The sequence below is a fragment of the Coccinella septempunctata genome, chromosome 6 (assembly GCF_907165205.1).
Source record: "Coccinella septempunctata chromosome 6, icCocSept1.1, whole genome shotgun sequence".
NCBI classification, from domain to species: Eukaryota; Metazoa; Arthropoda; class Insecta; order Coleoptera; family Coccinellidae; genus Coccinella; species Coccinella septempunctata.
Genome location: NC_058194.1, coordinates 25,586,456 through 25,607,623, shown reverse-complemented (window position 1 = coordinate 25,607,623; position 21,168 = coordinate 25,586,456). Strand labels below are relative to the sequence as shown.

General features: G+C 37.1%; 1 protein-coding gene across 6 annotated transcripts in view; it reads left to right on the top strand.

The window, feature by feature from the left end:
* LOC123315509 (Kv channel-interacting protein 1) overlaps positions 1 to 21,168 on the top strand; it is a 143,775-nt gene that overhangs the window by 75,447 nt on the left and 47,160 nt on the right. For 3 of the 6 annotated variants that reach the window (XM_044901226.1, XM_044901225.1, XM_044901227.1), the window contains one exon: positions 13,610 to 13,987. The exons of 1 other annotated variant lie outside the window; for it this stretch is intronic. In XM_044901226.1, coding sequence (XP_044757161.1) covers positions 13,780 to 13,987 — 208 coding nt within the window. In that variant the 5' untranslated portion in view covers positions 13,610 to 13,779. Of the gene's footprint in view, positions 1 to 631; positions 940 to 13,609; positions 13,988 to 21,168 lie in introns of those variants that run through there. 2 more of the 6 variants (XM_044901224.1, XM_044901223.1) reach the window with 2 other exon arrangements.

The following is a 21,168-nucleotide window of genomic DNA, read 5'->3' as shown; positions in this document are numbered from 1 at the left end:
TATCAGAAGACTTAATAGTGCGTAAAATTTATCAATTGGTTCGGTAATTACAAAAGTTAGTAAAAATAAGAATTGCCTTCACAAGATTCAATCCATAGGATGATATTAATGCACCAAGCAGAGCAACAGAATTTGAAGGTTACTTGATTTGAAACTGAACAAATGCCATTTACTGACACCCTGTAAAGGCTAAGTTGCTTTTTTAAACAATAAAATTTTTTTGTGAGCAACCTGATTTGCAATACAGACTTCAGAGAAATGATTTATTCACAGTAAGAAACAGACAATGTTTGAAAATATCCTCCACTTTTGATCAGCAGTATTATAGCTGTATTTATAGCAACAAATTACACGGAGTGAAAGCCTATTGAAAACGCTTAAAATAGTACCTTCTACTACGTCAACTGCTTCCTTTGTTATCCGAATTGACTCCTCGACCACCTGCTGTCGCTTTCATTCATTGGAATTCTATTATTAAAACTGTGGCCCGCATTCGAAATTGGTGCAATATTACTGAAGTTTGAAATATCGATAAAGACACTCCTACATCTTGACAGATATTTCCGCCTTTTCCAATTACTCTATAATACATTTCGCGACTGCAAACTATCATTATTTGAACGGCAGCCAATCTTATAACGTCCATGCCTTCGGTTGTCTACTCGCTCTAGGATTTAATGGAGCTGACTTGGCAGATTTTGCTGTATCAAATAGTTGTAGCCGCCGCAACATCCTAAATTCTTATTTTAGTTTGTCGCGTGTCCCTGCTCGTAGTTCAATGTGTTTGTTGTGTGTCATCGGAAATTGATAGTAGGCTCTGGAGATTAGCTTGATGTGTACCACTTGGACTTGCTATATATATGTCAAGTGAGTTGGCGTTGATTTGATTGCCCATTCCTTTGAAAGGCATGTGATTAAATGGATGAGGCAGACTGTGTGGTATGTACAGATAGCATGTTAGGTGCACAAATCTAAGCAGGTTCGTACTGGACCAATTTGGAAGGGTCAGGATCATGCTTCGAACAAACCTTGAAAAATATTCATAACTAAGAAAATTTCAAGGAGAAATTCTATAATTTCTTGTACGATATCGAAAATTTATACCTTCCAGTACAAATTCAATACGTAAATTACTATATCATTATATTTATGATGCCATTTCGAAATCAACAAAATCAAATGTTGAGTCTGGAATGAGTTATGACTTCATTAAGGAAATACAGGACTCATTCTGACTGCTAACATTGAAACAAGCATTCTTGATTCTTCCATAAAAGGAGCAGCTATCCTCTGAGTTTTCCGTTATTGTCACAACCATTTTCCCCGCTTGACCTGGAACTTACAAAATTCATAGAATCGTAAATAAGGAGAAGACTGCCCCAGAAACATTCCGATATACTAGCATTCTCTTCATCGAAGTTTGTGTATTTCCCAATAAGGCTATAAAGTTGAACTTTTCTTCGACAATAGAGTGGACACTCTTGTGTGCCACGATACCCGAAGGTGCTTTATTTTCACGTCGCGTTGTGATAGTAGATATGTCCTTTCGAGAGTATTCTTTGTATATTTCCTCCCAGCCACCTGGGAACTAGATATAATCATGTTTAGGGAATTTCTAGATGTTCAGAACAGCTTATCAATATGACTATTGCTTCAGTTTATATTTTGTTTCTTTGTGGTTTTTGTTACACATATGCAGGGTGATGAGTCTTCGACTCATCATCAAATATTTCAACAGTGGATTCTTGAGGTCAAAATAAACACTTTTTTCTCATACCATTTTTTCCGATTAGGCCCTGATATAGCCATTTTGAGTTTTATGAGCTGTGCCACCCCTGGGAAAACAAAATAACCTTCAGAATAACTAGCTGAATCTGTGGATCTTATAAACCGAATTGTATTCAGCCAAAGTACAATTTTCCACATTTCACAAATACTTCTTAATTTTTGGACATGAAGTTACTCGAAAACGGCGCATTATACGAGAAAATATGAAGAATACTGTTATTTTAAATAACGTTCAAATATTCATTATACCTACAGAGTCCAACTCTTTCAAGAGTACAATTCTTTGAATTTTTGGTATTTTTATGGTACGTAATGGTCATAATGAGAAAACGTGGGTGATATCTTGTGTTCGAAAAAGATTAATCATATAAATGAAAAACTATATTCCGAAATTAATTTAATTAATAAAAATAACAATTCTTTTATGGTATTTCAACAGCCTGTATCTTTTAAACCGAGTCGAAAGTGTTTCTCCAGACCTCAAGAATCTACTGTTAAAATATTTGTACGAGTCAAAGATTCAGTCTATATACATATTATACTCTTATACACTTTTATTTTAGCACTCGGTTGGCTATGGAAATGTGACACATTTCACTCTGTATAGTACGAAAATGTGGGGTTATGAAACTTGTCAAAATATTTTTTGGTTTCAAATCAAAGCTATGTTGCCCGTTCTACGTAAAAGTTTCTGTTATTACGTATTTTATCACAATGTCGAATCTCTTCGGAAAATATGTGACGAACATAATTGAAGTTTATACAAATTGATTGAAGGCATACCAAATCCAGTTATTTGCATGAAAAATACAAGAGATCAGTATAATATCATAATATGCACTAGCTTGAGGAGAGTTAATGTTCGTTATTTTCTTTGTCTAAAGTTTGAATACGCTACAACAGTTGTAGATTTCAAAAATATTAACCCGAAGATGAAATGCATATGATGCAGTGGTTGGGAATGGGTATCTACCGAAGGAATTAACAGATAATTACAAGAATGTTAAATTCTTCAACAAAAATCATCTTGCATCAATATAAGTAAAAGAAATTAAAGGAAGTTTCAAGTCAAGATGAACTTCACCTTTGAACAAAAATTTCACATGAATAAACAATTAACAGGACAACTGGCGCGTATTTGTGGCTGTGCATCTTCATACCTACATACATTGATATAATAATAATTACTACGTATTTATTGGTACCTTCAGACATTTAAAATGTAGATATAGGACAAGTCAAATGAAAAATAGAAAAATCAATTTTCGGGAAGTTATTCTACGAGGACATTAATCGAAAATCCTGTAGTAAACTTTTCGAATTAATTCACTCTAACATAAAATTCTCAAATGCCACCACTTTTTTGGGACTCCCAATAGATGGAAATTCTTTGTCATCCTCTTCATTCACAATATTTCTGATTGTGGAAATATTCAGCTGAAATACAAGTCGTTTAGATTCAGATGAAACATTATATAAATTCTCTTACATTGAATATGTTCGCTACCGTCTGACGTATTGTGGATTTTAGAATATCAGGGTATAAGTATTTGAATAAGCGGACCTGAATTCTAAATAGCACTTCCTAAAACCCTGTCTTTTCTCTTTTTCAATCACTTTCGACATTTTCGCAATAAAAATTGATATTAGTTGTGGCAACGGCGTTATGACATTAACGACATTTCATGAGTGCCAACCTTACTCCGTTCTAGTTACAAAAACTTGAGAAAATTATTTCATGGCCAACCGACTGCTAAAATAAATGTGAATGTAGTATATGTGTTTATATATGTTTGTATTTTTATGTAAAATGGCATAGCCGTGTGATTAAATAAATAAACAACTATTTTCCACCTAGTGTTATAATTCCAAAATCAAAATTTCATCAAGTAGGAGATCGAAAAGTTTTCGATAATAATCAATTGATTTTGCACTAAACATGAAAAAGAAACAAGGGAACACGAAAAATGAGATCAAAGGTACTATTTTCGGGAAAATATGCCGATATAGGAATAAAAATGAATGGCCTTAATTCAGGTTTTTGGATGCTGAAAATACTGGAGAGAAAATTCGAACAAAAAGCACAATGTTGCTTCTTGCCATTTCAGCGTGAAATATTCCAAGTAATTCGGTTTGATCTCATTCATATTCCAGGCTTTTCCCCTATACTTCGTTCCCTATTTTAGCATTCATGGCGTTAAAATTCCTCAAATCTGAACTGGCTGGAAGATAAGTAATCCTCATCCCGGGAACATGGTCACACCAATCCTTCGGTTGAATTTTATTCAAATGTTAAATTGAATTAGTAGGATTTCCAAATTTTACTTTTATGAGCAGGTGCTGTCCAGTTCGATTTTAGCACATTTATTAGCTTTTTATAAAAATATATATTCCAAATCCAAACCAATTTTGTTATTCCACACTGAAACGTTAATTTACCGCTGAACGGACAAAACAGCCGATTTTAATTCAATCATGAATAGTAGATTGGATTGAAATTTCGAGGGTGGAGAGAATTTTCGATTAAATTCGAAAAATATCTGGATTATTCGATAATTATTTCCAGTACAACCAACAATTTTGCCCAGCCAACCTCATGTATTGCATATAAATAATAAAAGCAAAATCAGGTACCCAGTGTGCAATGTATGGTTAGGGAAATTTAAAACTTTATGGATATTACAGGGTCTTTATAATAATTATAATATTGTAGTTGCAACAGTTTTTGAATTATACGAGGATATATTGAAAAATTCTTAGCCTACTATAGAACTAAACAAAATTTCAATGTCAAAATATTTTATTACTCAACATATTCTCCCCTTAATTGAATACATTTATTACAGCGAACCTGCAACGTAACTAGACCTTTCAAAAAAAATGTTTCTTCTTGCTCTGTAAACCAGATCTCCACAGCTTTTATTATCTCCTCGTTGGAAGAAAATTTAAGACCTTTTAAACTTTTTTTCAGTTGAGGAAAGAGATGATGGTCGGATGGAGCCAAATCTGGTGAATAAGGGGGTGTTCTAGTAATTTAAACCCTAAATCACGAATTTTTGCATGGCAACATGAGATTTGTGTGGAGGGGCTTTGTCCTGCAAAGACAAAACACCTTTGGATAGCTTTCCGCGTCTTTTCTCTTTGATTTTTTTTCCGTAGAGTGGTCAGTAATGTCGAATAGTAATCTCCGGTTATTGTTCTACCCTCATTCAAAAAATCAATCATGATTACTCCATGGCAATCCCACAAAACTGAATCAAGAACTTTTCCAACAGATTTTTGGACACGAAACTTCATGGGTCTTGGAGAACCAGAGTGTCGCTATTCCATCGATTGTTGCTTTGTTTCTGGATCGTAGAAATGTACCCAAGTCTCATCCATAGTAACAATTCGGTTTAAGAAGTCTTCATCGTTTTCAAATCGAGCACAGATCGAACGCGTTGCTTCTACTCTTGCACGCTTTTGGTCAACATTCAAACATTTGGGATCCATTTTCCAGCAATTTTTTTCATGTCCAAATTGACGTGAACTATATGATGAACGCGATCGTATGATATATTCCGTGCTTCAGATATCCGTTTCAGCCCAATTCGACGATCTGATAAAATCATGTCATAAACTGCATCGATATTTTCGGGGACTGACACAGAAACTGGCCTTCCCGATCGATCATCATCTTCAATGGAAAATTGACCTCTTTTGAAGCTTGCATACGATCGCATACGCATACGAAGGACATTTTATTAAGCACATCTTCGTAAATCTGCTTACCCCTTAACCCTCTTAAATACAGGAACTTGATGATGGCTCGATACTCCAATTTTTCGATTTTCACAATTTCGGTTGGCATCGTCTTTCTTTTAATTTATTGCGTAACTCTGGTTTACTTTTTTGACCTCAACCTTCACACTGACACTTCTAATGAGTTATTGTTCGTTGCTATGGAAACGCAATATTTTTTTAAGCATGGAACTGATCTAGGCTTACTAGATATCAATACATATACTTCAAGAAGAAGTATCATAGAGTAATTCGTAATTCAAAACCAAGTGCAATGATTTATAAAGTCCCCAATTTTTTTTCTCTCTGCATTCTAGCTCATCACAAGAAAATCGATGTGTATGTACAGATGCTTTTTATGGCCAAAGCCTTAATATGCCCCTACCTATTTACCCTAACTTTTCATATATCGAAACAATGAGCTCACAATATTCTACTGATATAACAGAAGTATATCCTCATGCCAAATCTCTATATTCGGATCATATTTAGAATATATTGGTATATATGCAGATGCACAATATCCAACGATTCAAACCCGAGGAATGCATAAAACGGAAATTGGCTTGAAAAAACGTACGGCATCGGCGTGCTCTCATTTCGAAGGGTGGAGTATTTTACTACCCTCATGTGAGCGGGTACACAAAACCCCTTGGATATTTTTATGCAAATTCCATCATTGGTTAAGTGAACCAGAACGGTGCGTGATAACTCGTGACCTTCCTTCCTCGTGCACAATTTTCATTCTTGTCCTAGTTGAACTTCGAAAACCGTTTACAGGAAATTGCACTTCTTATGCAGCTAGATAAGAACGAAACTAGGAAAACAGTAAAAACTTTATTGTTACGGGAACTTGGGGCCCCCAGTAGTTATATTTTTTAGACTTAGCCGGATGTAGATTTGAATTTCGTTGACAAGGGTGGTTCAGCATGATGTTAGAATTTCATGTTCTCGATTCTTTTTTTCTTGAATTTATCGTAGTTGAAAGTTAGATATTTTTGTACAGAGGTATACAATACATAATAAGTTATTGTCTGATGTGAATTTTGTGATAAAAGCTTAGTGGACTTTATCACAAAATGATTTTAAATGAATCAGCCCTCGGGCATTGGAGATCATTGAAAATCTCAAACCACATAGCAGGAATCTCTGGAGTACCTACCTTGTAGTTGTGATTAAGGCGACCAATAAATAATAGAAATTAAAACAGATAAATAACTTCGATTGATATAAATATAAACAAATGTTACAATCTAAATCGAACTAGCTAAAATAAATTGATATGTCTCATGTTATTCTACCAGAACTCATTCTGCCGATGAACTTGCAAAAAGAGGATCAAGGTTAACACCTGCTGGACCTGGGTCTTTCTATGGGCTTGGAAAACACCAATATAAAGCAGCGGTCCAACAATAGGAGTTGAACAACAGAATAACCCTCTGGAGAAACACTCCTGTACTCACTCAGTCAAAGAAATTGGTGATGATTTCACCGACCTACACCAGAAAACTGCTAAAGCTGAGCTTCGAGTGATGGTGGGGACTGCCCACAGGGTACTGTCGGTACAAATATCATTTGTACCTTATGGGAAAGTCAGCAGATGAGATTTGTAGACTCTATGGATCAGAAGTAGAAACAGCGGAGCACATGGTATGCAAGTGTCCAGAGGTGTTTTTTTTGGGAGAACAAGTGTTGAGATTCCTGAGCTCGAGACCTACTAAAAACCCTTAACTGCTTCTTAAATATTGGTTCCGGGCATTTGCCTATAAACCGTCGGTTTCCTTCTCGCATACTATCGTGCTGGTATTTATGTGTTTATCCTCTATTGGATAACACTTTATTGGATTTTTCAATAAGTTTGTGTTCTTATTTTAATCTCTTTTTAATTGATCTCTTGGTCTCCTTCGGTAAATTCGCATTCTCCCTTTGTCTTCCTCTGGGTCGTAGTCCACTAGTCTCCTGAGTTCTTGGTTCGGATGGTTTTTCGCTGTTTCAAATAATTTCTGTACTTTTCTGTTCATGAATTCCGTTATGGTTTCCCATTTAAGGTCCCTATAAATCTGTCTATTCCTAACAAACTAAGGTGTGCATCTATTGCACATCGTAGCAGCTTGTTTTGAGTGGCCCGAATTCTTTTGATATGGCTCTTTGCCGCGAAACCCCAGGCAACTGAACCATAAGTCAGTTGAGGCCTAGCAACGGCTTTAATAATCTTCAATTTTCTCTCTTTCGACATGTGGCTTCTTCTTCTTCCTATCAGAGGGTAGAGTCTATCCATCGCTGCTTTCGTTTTGTCGATTGCTTGTTTGATATGACTTTTCCAAGTAAGTCCTTTGTCAAGCGTTATTCTTAAATATTTGGCTTAATTTTTCCAGTTCATTTCTTCGCCGTCAACTTCCAGATTCGTTGTGGGTGGCAGTCTTCTCTTCTGAAGTAATATTGCTTGGTTCTTTTGTCCATTGAGCTTGATTTTCCACTTTATGCACCAGTAATTTGTTGCGTCAATCGTTTCTTGTAGAACTCATTCTATGTATTACTTCTGGGTTGCGGTGTCGAGTTGCTATGCCTGTGTCGTCAGCATATAACCTTAGCATGGTTCTTGGATTCTTCGGAATATCGTGAATGTATATGTTGTATTTGTTTTACAGAAGTGGCCAAAGTACTGACACTGGGGGTACTCCAGCCTCTATATCTCTTGTTGTGGAGCATTCTCTTTCCACTTTCACGTAAAATCTTCTATTTTTGAGATAATTTCTGATCAACTTGCATATTTTGATCGAATATCCAGCATATCTTATCTTATATATTAATCCTTCATGCCATAGACTGTCGAATTCTCTGGCGACGTCTAGTAAAACAAGACTCGTAGCTTGTTTATTTTGGAATCCCTTTGTAATGTATTCTGTGAGCCTTAATAATTGTGGATCTGTTGAATGCACTCTTCTGAATCCGAATTGTTATCCAGAGGTGGAGGACCTAAGAACCAGACCTAAGAACCTCATATAAGGAAACCAGTCCTGGATACTCACGAGGTAACGGCCAAGGCCCCTAAGGATGTTGTCGGATTTATCAACACCATTGACGACCTCCTTGGGTTCCTATAAATGAGTAGGGTAGAGAAAAAAAGATCTACATGGTCGCAGTTCCTGAAAGGCTAATCGAGCCACAATGACCCCGGTTCAAATAATAATAATAATTCTACCAGTAGATAATAAAAATTCTTCATGTGAAACACGTTGACATATTATTTTTTCGGCATATTCCGAAACGGGAGCGTTCTTCATAAATAGACATGTAAACCCGAAAATTGCCTGCATCCACGTGACAGGACAAGCTCCACGCAATAATAAAGCCAGAATTTGGCGCTGTAATAAATCATCTCGCTACTCTACCTACTGAAAAACTGCAGATTGTCGTATACAACGGCCCATTATATGCGCAAAATTGTACCGTTCGACATGGTGACATATGATTCCCGGCAAATCAGATGGATGACAATAGAAAACAACTGTGGGCTGTCGTTTTAACAGGGTGACATAACAGAGATAAATACCAGAAGTCATTAGCAGATGGCGATAGCATAAGTACGTTGATTTATCAGAATATGGACAACCATTTTTCAATCCTTATCTATAAATTCGTCTGCACGTGTGAGGGCTATTAGGGATATAAATGTTTTTCGGCATAACAAGGCAATTAGGGGGATATTGTGGTCACATGGTGATCAATCTTCTAGCTCGATATCTTTTATTTGGTGTTAGGTACAAAATGGCGAATGAACTATTGAATTCGCACCACTGTAAGAATATTACACTGCGCAAAAAAATTAACGCACATTCTGAAAATCTCAATTTTAATTAAAGTTAACTCTACATTGACTTTATAACTTATTTTTTATGTTCTCTCGGGAAGGTTTTGAACGAAACAAGACCCATTAAATGGAAGAAGAATTCAGGATTTCACCGAATCTTATGTGAAAGAAGAGAAATGAACAATTTTCAAAATACTGAAATGCTGATAAGTGATTTAATACTTGGTATTTCCACCCCTTGCGTTAATTACAGCTCGGTAACGACGGTTCATACTCAAAATGAGTGATCTTAAAATGTTCTGATCTAATCCTTCCCAGATTTCTACGAGTTGGATTCCTAAGTCATTAAGAGTAGCTGGATGATTTTCTGAACTTCTATTGAGGTTGTCCCAAACCTGCTCAGTCGGCCTGAGATCTGGACTTCTTGCTGGCCATTCCATTCGAGAGACTTCAACCTCTTCGAGGTACTCCTGTACAATGCGCGCACGATGGGGTCTGGCATTATCGTGCATAAAAATGAAATTTTCACCAATGTATGGGGTAAATGGCAATACATGCTCTTCAAGAATATTCTTTATATACTTATCAGCATTCATAGCTCCATTATCAACGACCACTAGGTCTGTGCGAGCAGTCAAAGATATTCCACCCCAAACCATAATCGATCCTCCCCCGAAACCAGTAGTATTCAGGAAATTGCACTGAGCATATCTTTCATGTGGACGTCTGTATACAAGGGAACGTCGATCACAATGGTAGAGGCAGAATCTATACTCATCTGTGAAGAGAACTCTTTCCCAATCGGCCTCTTCCCAATGGATATGCTCTCTCTCAAAATCCAAACGCGCCCTTCGATGGGCTGGGGTAAGAGCTGGGCCTCTTGCCGCGACACGAGGCCTTAAATCATATTCTCTGAGGCGATTTCTTATTGTCTGAGTGCTAATTTTCACCTCATGACTTTGCTCAAGCTGAATTTGAAGGAGGCGAGCGGTTGCAAACCTTTGTCTCAACGAAGAAACTCTCAAGTAACGTTCTTGAATGGCAGTTGTTACCCGTGGTCTACCCTGTCCTGGTCTTCGGACATTCATACCTGTCTCCCTGAATCGCTGCAACATTCTGGACACACTCGTATGGGTAACTCCAAACCTTTCTGCAACTCTTGTGTATGTCCACCCTTCTTCTCGCAAAACTACCGCTTGGGCACATTCCTCTTGGGTTAAATTTACGAAAGTAAAACTATTGATTACTAGAATTGATCGAGAACAACTGATTTTAGAATGGAGTCAATATATTCAAAATCTGATAATATCATTTTTTTTTATTCCGAGTGGGAAAAAACATCTGTATTGAAGAAAACCGTTGAAAGTGGATAACATATGCATGCATAATTCTGAAATAAATAATTATCATTGAGAACACCTTCAGTTGTAGAATAAATTTGAGATTTCCATAATGTGCGTTTATTTTTTTGCGCAATGTATTTAGGGTAGCAAATTTGATTCTGACATTAAGAATCGAAATCATTCCTTCTGTAAGACGAAGAAAGCTCCAACTTTTCTCACATCTACTCAACAAACCAAAAGGAATATTTCTCTCAGAGTGAAAATAATTTTCCTCCATCCACCTCTGTCTGTGTAATAACACAGATGAGGTGTCTAACTGCCTTTAAAAAAGAATTTGAATAAAGCAGAATTGAATGTGAATATGACGAAAATTTCAATAGATTTGTCAGGATAAGTTTGCTCAAGTTTTTACCAAAATGAATTATGCCAGAATAAAGTCTTCACTAGCGAGAATAGTCTTTCTGTTCATAACTAATATTTTTGCGAAAAGTAACTAGGAAGTGCATAGTGCTCATACGAATTTCCATCCAATTTTCCGCTCTCAATTATGGATATTCGGGAACAGCGATAATATGAAGTGGTATTCCAATTCTTCTCTACCTTACCCCATTTATAGCTCTATTATGTGAAATAACAAACTAAAAGGTTACGATCCACGTTGATGTTTTCTGAACTCAACTGAGCGATTAAACGGAATGAAAAAGGTTCATTGGACTTTTTTGTCTATTATTGAACCTGATCTGAAATGAAATAGGTGTTTCAATGAAAATTTTCATCGTTGATTGAATGTCGTCGATTTAAACCTGCTGAATTTTCCGAATGAATGTACGCATTTTATATCGGATGATTATCAGTCCAGAATTTTTTCGAATACTCCTACCTCCTATTTTTATTAAAAACCGTAGCTGCCAAAATTTTCCAAACATTTATGAGAACTCTGGTGATCGTCATTTATTTCATTTAGGGTATGTTTTTGTGCAACGATGGATGCAGTTTTCATGGACCGATTAACAGGAAGTGAAGATTTATCTATGTGGAAAATAATTCATGTCATATATCTAGTTCTCGTTATTCGATTAGTATGACACGGGCATATTCTCTTTCTAACAGAATTTTTGTAATAATAAGTTTCATGAATAATGGCACAAAGGCATAATTTTCCTGTTATATCTGCAGACAAAATCGACACATTTCTTTTTCTTTCAACGTATAAAGTTTTATTATTACGCACATCCTGGGAGGAATTGGTTTTATATAAAAACACATGTGATCTAGAGAAGAAGGCCATTTTAGGAGGGTCTTATCCCTTGCTCATTTCTGACCAAAAACGCTGATTATATAACCGGAATACCAAATTCGATCAGACGAATATAACAGGAGATATCGCAGATTAAAATTAGCAAATTTCTGAAAAATGCCATTTCCAAGATGAAAATCTAAACCAAGGAAGATAGGCTTTCGGAAATACTCGCAATAGATTCAGCGTGTTCGAAAACCCATATTTTTATACCAAAATTTCAAATATCTGGCCCTGTTCAGGAGAAAATAATTTTTTTTGTTTTTCCACTTTTCATTTTAGAGTTGACTTCGAAGAGCTCTCTGGAGTGCCATTCTCTATTGAATCATCAACTGTTTGGTTTTCTAGAATCTTCAAAACAAATTCTATGCCTTCCATATCCTAGGATAGTAATGGAACATCCTAATTTTCAGACAGAGTAGCAAATATGTCATTTTAGGGGGGTCTAACCCCTTGCTCATTTTTGACCCAAAAAATCGCGATTTTCGAAATCAAGTTTTTGTGCTAGGGTGTAAGCCTATGCAACGTTGATTATATAACCGGAAATCCCAATTCGATCAGACGAATATAACAGGAGATATCGCAGATTGAAATTAGCAAATTTCTGAAAAATGCCATTTCCAAGATGAAAATCTAAACGAAGGAAGATAGGCTTTCGAAAATACTCGCAATAGATTCAGCGTGTTCGAAAACCTACATTTTCATACCGAAATTTCAAATATCTGGCCCTGTTTAGGAGAAAATATTTTTTTTTGTTTTTCCACTTTTCATTTTCGAGTTGACTTCGAAGAGTTCTCTGGAGTGCAATTTTCTATCGAATCATCAACTGTTTGGTGTTCTAGAATCTTCAAAACAAATTCCATGCACTCCATATCCTAAGACAGTAATAGAACATCTTGATTTTCAGACAGAGTAAAATTTTTCCATTGACGAACAAATGTTCATTCATGTTATTCGCTTTCCGAGGTTAAATGATTTCCTCAATGAATTTCGGCATAAAAAAATTTCTCTAAAAGTCTTGCCATTGGCTACAATTCGAAACCTGCTGAAATTGAAAAAAAGACTGGAAACTATTGTCATATTCGTAACTTCTACTGACCGTTCAAGTGTTTTGGCAACACCCCATATTCTGGTAGTCTTTCCCCCCCTTACGTCTTTTGAAAAATCGAAAGGAGTACAAAAAAGCAAAAAGCAAAAGTTAGCAAAAAGGCCAACTTCACCTTCACCTTTTGTGAACCATTTTTATCAAAAATAAACGTTATAGATTCGAAAGTGTGTCTCATCATACCAGTTCAAAATGTGGGGCACTTTTCACGGTTTTACTGTATTTTTACTAAAGACCTAGGTATCTAAGTTAGTTGAGTTGTTTGAAGGGCAGATGTCGCACATGGCTTTTCTGGAAAAGACGCAGCTCTTTCTCTGCAGTGTTTCATGGTTTCATTGTAGATATTTCTCGTAGCATTGCAGTGGGTTGCGGTAGCATGCAAAAAAGTGACCTTAAGATATAGTTATGCTTTTCCTCCATTCCTGGTATTACAAAACGTGTTCTGAATAAACTGCCGTACCTCTAATGCACTGATTTCTTTACAGATCTAATACAACCTAATACGCAGCTAAAGCCTGAACTACTAACAACCTAACCCGTCTATGACGCACGACCGAACACTTCTAGGAGGTGCCGAAATTATGTAAGACGCGCGAAAACGGTGCGGAGCGGCGCGGCGCGTTCGGGCGCGTCCCGGCCCTACGATGCCGGACTCATGATGTATCCGATGGTGCAGCAACAGCAACAGCATCATCAGCAGCAGCAGCAGCAGGAACACAACCAGCAGATCCAACGGCTAGAACAGGACCCCGAGGAGGGCGAGGAGGACTCGACCAGGGAGAGCAAGCGAGTTAGGAGGCCGCTGTACAGGAGATTCTTCAGCTACGTCAGGGAGGCTTGGACAGGAGTCAAGTTTGCGCTAGGTAACATTGATTTATAACGCGCGTTGGGAATTTAATTGAATTTTTCGCAGGTAATTGGGTGGAATGAATTCTTGCCCCGGTGGATGGAATTAATTTAGAATTTTTTAAGTGAATATATTGTAGCCACCCTAGAAACGAGTCGGGTGATAACGCCTTTTAAAAATGCGGATGCGGAAATTGCAGGGTGGCAAAAAAGTCTTTACATTCTACGTTTCAAACAATTATTTCATCTTCATCTCCCAATGAGATGTATAGTTAACAGAGGCACCAAGATTAGAGGGGTTAGGGGTAGTCAGAATAATCATAAATCGAGATACTACTATAGCTAAGATAGTTAAAGAAGTGATATGAATTTCTCAATATTATTTCACTATTCACTACAAGTATTCATTATCCTTCAGCGCAGCTCAAGAACTTATTGAGTAATGACACTTTAATTGTTTTCGCTTAGGTTATTATAATGTATACTCCATTCACTTTTATTTTAGCACTCGGTTGGCCATGGAAATTTGACACATTTCACTCTGTATAGTACGAAAATGTGGGGATATGACGCTTGCCAAAACATTTTTGGGTTTTAAATCAACGCTATGTTGCCCATTCTATGTAAAAGTTTCTGTTATTACGGATTTTATCACAATGTCGAATCTCTTCGGAAAATATGTGACGAACATAATTGAAGTTTATACAAACTGATTGAAGGCATACCAAATCCAGTTATTTGCATAGAATACAAGGGATCAGTATAATATCATAATATGCACTAGCTTGAGGAGAGTTAATGTTCGTTATCTACTTTGGCTAAAATTTGAATACGTTGCATCAGTTGTAGATTTCAAAAATATTAACCCGAAGATGAAATGCATATGATGCAGTGGTTGGGAATGGTATCTCCCGAAGGAATTAACAGAAAATAACAAGAATGTTAAATTCTTCAACAAAAATCATCTTGCATCAATAGAAGTCAAAAGGAATTGAAGGAAGTTTCAAGTCAAGATGAACTTCACCTTTGAACAAAAAATTCACATGAATAAACAATTAACAGGACAACTGGCGCGTATTTGTGACTGTTCATCTCAATACATTGATATAATAATAATAATTAGATATTTATTGGTACCTTGAGACATTAACAATGTATAGGACAAGTCAAATGAAAAATAGAAAAATCAATTTTCGGGAACTTATTCTATGATGACATTAATCGAAAATCCTGTAGTAAACTTTTCGCATTAATTCACTCAAACATAAAATTCTCAAATGCCACCACTTTTTTGGGTCTTCCAAAAGAAGGAAATTCTTTGTCATCCTCTTCATTCACAAAATTTCTGATTGTGGAAACATTCAGCACTATATTCAGCATTATATAAATTCTCTTACATTGAATATGTTCGCTACCGTCTGACGTATTGTGGATTTTTGAATATCAGGGTATAACTATTGGAATGAGCGGACCTAAATAGCACTTCCTGAAACCCTGCCCCTTTTTTCAATCATTTTCGTAATAAAAATTGATATTAGTTGTGGCAACCGCGTTATGACATTAAAGATATTTCATGAGTGCCAACCTTACTTCGTTCTAGTTATAAAAACTTGAGAAAATTATTTCATGGCCAACCGACTGCTAAAATAAATGTATAGAAATTTGTGTTAGTTAAAAAAAATTTTTGGACATATAGAACGATTTACGAATTGAGATGGTTACTTCATCCATGTGCGTGGTCTTTTAGAACCATTTTGATGAATTCATAAACATTCTTTCTTCACCTTTGATTGATGAGAGAATGACAGAAAACATCCTGTATATAACGTCTGTAGTTGCAGCGAGGAAAACCAGTAAACAAACCGAAACGGAAAATTTTTACGAGTTAGATGGGTATTCTTGGTGGCTGCGTTCCATTTTTGTGGAACTGAAATATCGTGTTTACAAAACTGGAAACTAATTAAAGTACACTGTAGGTGGGATTAGATTACATGACGTCAGATCTTAATACAGCTGTGAAATATTGCCTAGATCGCCGAATTTAACGTTGATGTTTGGTCAACATGTTTGATTAGTACGTCCATCATCTGAATTTTTCAGCACGAAGTGGTGTACAGGCTGCCAAATTCGAAGGAAACAGAGGCCTTTTCATTCAGATGAAGTATAATTTTGGACGATCAAATGATCCAATCTTTTGAAAGGAAATACATTGGTCGTTTTTGAAATGTTCAATTTTGAAAATAATTTCATCTTGATCTCTAAAAAACTGCGTTTTTTCTCCGAAGAAATATTGAAACACATAGGTATAATCCCTTAAATGGTGTAGGAGCTCATACAGACTCCGAACATAGGGATTGCTACGAGACAGAAGAGAACTGAAGAAATGCAAAACTTCTATACTCTTCTTGTGCTAGAACTCGTGTTGCCTGTCTACTGTTGACTACGTGTTATGACAGTTTTGGAGTTTGCAGTAAATATTTTTGTGATTCTTCATTTGAAATCCAAGTGTCTTGCAAAATTCAATCTTTTGATTACCCTTTACTCCTCCCCTACAATTTCTGACCACAAATCAACCACTTATGATGAAATTATAACTCTTTCAGGACAACCCATTTACTCCAAGAAACATTCCCCAGAATGTCGGACCCTGTTCGCATCCAGGCCCTTAATCCTCCACTCTCTCACACCCACACCCTCCAAATTGCCGGATACGATTAGGTCGTCGCCATAACCACCACTTAATGACTATCGAAAAAATTCAATCGAAAACATCGAAAGGGCGGTGACAACCGATTTATTCCACCATTCATCCCAACTCGAAGCCATCCAAGGCCGTTATATCGTAACCCGAAATCTATAAATTTCACGCCATTGTCCCACGATAATGGCCGTATAGGTGTGCGCTGTATTTGACTGATATCCGCGTCATATTTCAGGGTTATATCCTGATAGGAATTGATCTATATTTTGCATTAGTAAGTAACTCGTGGGTAGATTCTCCTTTACGGACTGATTCGCCTTTCGTCCGTTGCTCGGGCCTACGGCCCTCGCGATTCTCCCTTTTTGAAATATCAAGGCCAAGAGCTTCATTCTATGATTCCGGTCGATTTGAAGCAAACCGTTCTGTGATCGCTGCCAAGATACTTCAGTCAAAATCATAGACATAGAGAAGAGACATGGACTGAGCAATACAGCATGAAATTTTCTATTTCATAGAAAGAGGGAAATGATCGTCGGGCCAATATTTTTTATTTTTTTTAGTGTAGCAGGGGGAAAATTTGCAAGTCAGACGAACCACCCTCCCCTGAGGGGGACCAAGTGTGGCGATTCTCACTCTCCTGAGCTCGAGACCCAATAAAAACCCTTAACTGCTTCTTGAATATTGGTTCCGGGCATTTGCCTATAAACCGTTCATCTCTTAGTCGGTTTTCTTCTCGCACACTATCGTGCTGGGATTTATGTGTTTATCCTCTATTGGATAACACTTTATTGGATTATTCAATAAGTTTTTGTTTTTATTTTAATCTCTTTTTAATTGATCTCTTGGTGTCCTTCGGTAAATTCGCATTCTCCTTTTGTCTTCCTCTGGGTCGTAGTCCACTAGTCTCCTGAGTTCTTGATTCGGATGGTTTTTCGCTGTTTCGAATAATTTCTCTGGTTTTCTGTTCATGAATTCCGTTATGGTTTTCCATTTTAGGTCCCTATAAATCTGTCTATTCCTGACAAACCAAGGTGCATCTATTGCACATCCTAGCAGCTTGTTTTCAGTGGCCTGAATTCTTTTGATATGGCTCTTTGCCGCGAAACTCCAGGCAACTGATCCATAAGTCAGTTGAGGCCTAGCAACGGCTTTAATAATCTTCAATTTTGTCTCTTTCGACATGTGGCTTCTTCTTCCTATCAGAGGGTAGAGTTTATTCATCGCTGCTTTCGTTTTGTCGATTGCTTGTTTGATATGACTTTTCCAAGTAAGTCCTTTGTCGAGCGTTATTCCTAAATATTTGGCTTCATTTTTCCAGTTGATTTCTTCGCCGTCAATTTCTAGATTGGTTGTGGGACTCAGTCTTCTCTTCTGTAGTAATATTGCTTGGCTCCTTTGTCCATTGTGTTTGATTTTCCACTTTATGTCGAGCCAATATTTGTCTCTTTTCTGTTTATTATGAGGTGAGTGCGGACCAATCAAAATTCTAGATAAAGACAACTAGCAGGCCAGATGTTCAGTTTCTCTCTGTCACTGTTTGTCTATGGCCAAAATTGACCTATGAATCACGAACTGGCATTGATTGTCAAAGTTCGTCAAATTTTCTCTGATCATCGATAGAAAATAATTCCACTTTTTTATACGCAATTTTCGGGTATTTGGGGGCCGTAAAGTGGGCGAGAGTGTTAACTGGCAATAGTTCGGTCCTTCGTGATGAAACGTAGCCCATTCCTGGACCTCGAAAAGGTTTCGTTCGTTCCGTGAATCCCAGAACGTTTCGCACTTTTCGCGAAATTTCGTCGAAATTGAACTTTTTCGGAAATTATTTTAGGTGACTTCCTAGGCTTCGATCTCAACGTTTTATACCAGTATAGAAAGAGCGTTTCTTGGACGGTAGCTTTTAGTATTCAACCCCAAGAGAGTTTAATACTCCAATGATGGTAGATAGCTGAAAAAGAAGAGGAACTCAATACGTGGTCAGTGCGACCACCATCGTACAGTCTGCGTTAAATTGAATTTTCTACCCGTGCTCACGACTCATTTGCATTTCCAATATAGCCGGCAAACAGCTTGTTGAAAAGTTTCGATCAATTTCATTACAACCTCTAAAACTTTCGTCGCAGTAACACGAGGCGCATTTCATGAATATAATCAGATCCATCTTGGAAATGAGGGATCCGATTTTAATCGTCCGTCTCATTTCTCGAAACAAGCATTGTGTTCGATAGGAAATCCGTGTCGTTAAAGTTCAGACCAGATGTACCCGGATTACTGGATATCGCTGAAACTTCACCAGATGCCGTCAACTTTCGGCTAACGGAACTTTCATAGGGTCGAACGGTTGATTGGGATAGCTCCGTTAACCATTGTGACCGAAGAACTCGGATTTCTGCACGAAATTTAATCAGTACCTTCGTGATGCGAAGTTTCAGACCTCATTTGCATAGATTTCAGGATTAATTCCTCATCGATTAGTCAGAATATTCGAGGATAATGAAGAGAATAGTTCTCATTATCTCACGAGAAATAAAATTATTTGAAATTCGAAATACAAAATGACGCTTCTACCCTTAACCCTTCAAATGAGGATTTATAGTCCGGCCCTGGAATATTGAATAATTGATTTGTCTCTGACTCGATCTCAGCATGTGTCAATAACCTTCCAAGTTTCAATAAACTCCGATAAGTTTGGCTTTGATGATGGTCTCAGTATTTCCATGAATTTGTAAAACTACCCTGTAGCTTTCTGGGGATAGAAATTAATTTTTAATAGTCCGTACAAAGCTACTCTATCTCTGATAACAGTATGTATAGTTACTCCCGGGACACCGGGATATAAAGATATCACGTCTGACCAGTGAATTCTCGTAAAAAATGGGACAATTTCAAATCAGTAAAATTAATCACTCCTAAAAGAGTTACTCCCCTCAGATGACAATATATTCCGACAAACAAGCCCTAATAAAACTATCCAAGGATGTATCAAAGATATATATCATCCTGTTTTCTTGTTGTAACTACTTTGGCAATTATCCAGACATAAGTATCTTTTATTTATTCTCACAACTATTTACAGGTTTCAACGGCCAACAGGGATAAGAATTCGAAAACTTTCCATTTTCCTGATACATTTTGTAAACAAGTGAAAACACTGCAATGTCAATGCCACGTAAATGTTCTTTTCCTGAATGAAATGCGCTGTGCATGAAAGCTATCTGAATATTCACTCAATGAATTGTAGAAACAAAGCAAACGTTTATTTTACTTTTGGGTAGGTTCCTAAACTGTGGAAAAATTCAGCAACAAGCATTGGGGATTCTCGGACTATACAATAACTTTAGAGCCCGTTCCCACTTATCCGATCAGTCTATTTTCCCGGTCCGTCTAAATAGACGGATGTGCCAGTGGCAGTACAATTTGTGAACAGCTCCATAGGCATTATGACTGATCCGGGAATAAAGACTGATCCGATTTATTTGACGGACATTTTGCCACTGCGATGATCAGTCAAAACGCCCGGATCGGATGAGTGTGAACGAACGTTCCGTCAAGACCATAGATGAATCTATGGTCAAGACTGAAGACGAGCCCGCTCTTTCTCGCGTCGCTAGTTGTTAGTGCTAGTGGAAAAGTAGTTAAAGAACTTCGCCTCATCATTCCTTAATTCTCCCATCAATGTTTCAAATGTCCCTGTGGAAAATCGGTCTCGAAGTATAGGATGCACCCAATGTTGTCTTCGTTTTCTACATCTTTTTCGTCTCATTCGCCTCAAATACCACCACAATATAAGAACATCATCGTCGCCGTCCATCGCGTACAAAATACAAACGTAAACTGGCGGCGAGTCGAACCACCGACCTTCCGGCAAAACAGACTGATCGGATATAATGTGAACACCCACGTCCGGCGTCCGGTTTCAGGGCAAAAAGACTGATCGGATAAGTGGGAACGGGCTCTTAGGCTTCAGAATTTCACTGGAGTAGTTATACTCCATTCACTTTTATTTTAGCACTCGGTTGGCCATGGAAGTTTGACACATTTCACTCTGTATAGTACGAAAATGTGGGGTTATGACGCTTGTCAAAACATTTTTGAGTTTTAAATCAACACTATGCTGCCCGTTCTACGTAAAAGTTTCTGTAATTACGTATTTAATCACAATGTCGAATCTCTTCGGAAAATATGTGACGAACATAATTGAAGTTTATACAAACTGATTGAAGGCTTACCAAATCCAGTTATTTGCATGGAAAATACAAGAGATCAGTATAATACCATAATATGCACTAGCTTGAGGAGAGTTATTGTTCGTTATCTTCTTTGGCTAAAGTTTGAATACGTTACATCAGTTGTAGATTTCAAAAATATTAACCCGAAGATGAAATGCATATGATGCAGTGGATGGGAAATGGGAATAGGTATCTCCCGAAGGAATCAACAGATGATTACAAGAATGTTAAATTCTTCAACAAAAATCATCTTGCATCAATATAAGTA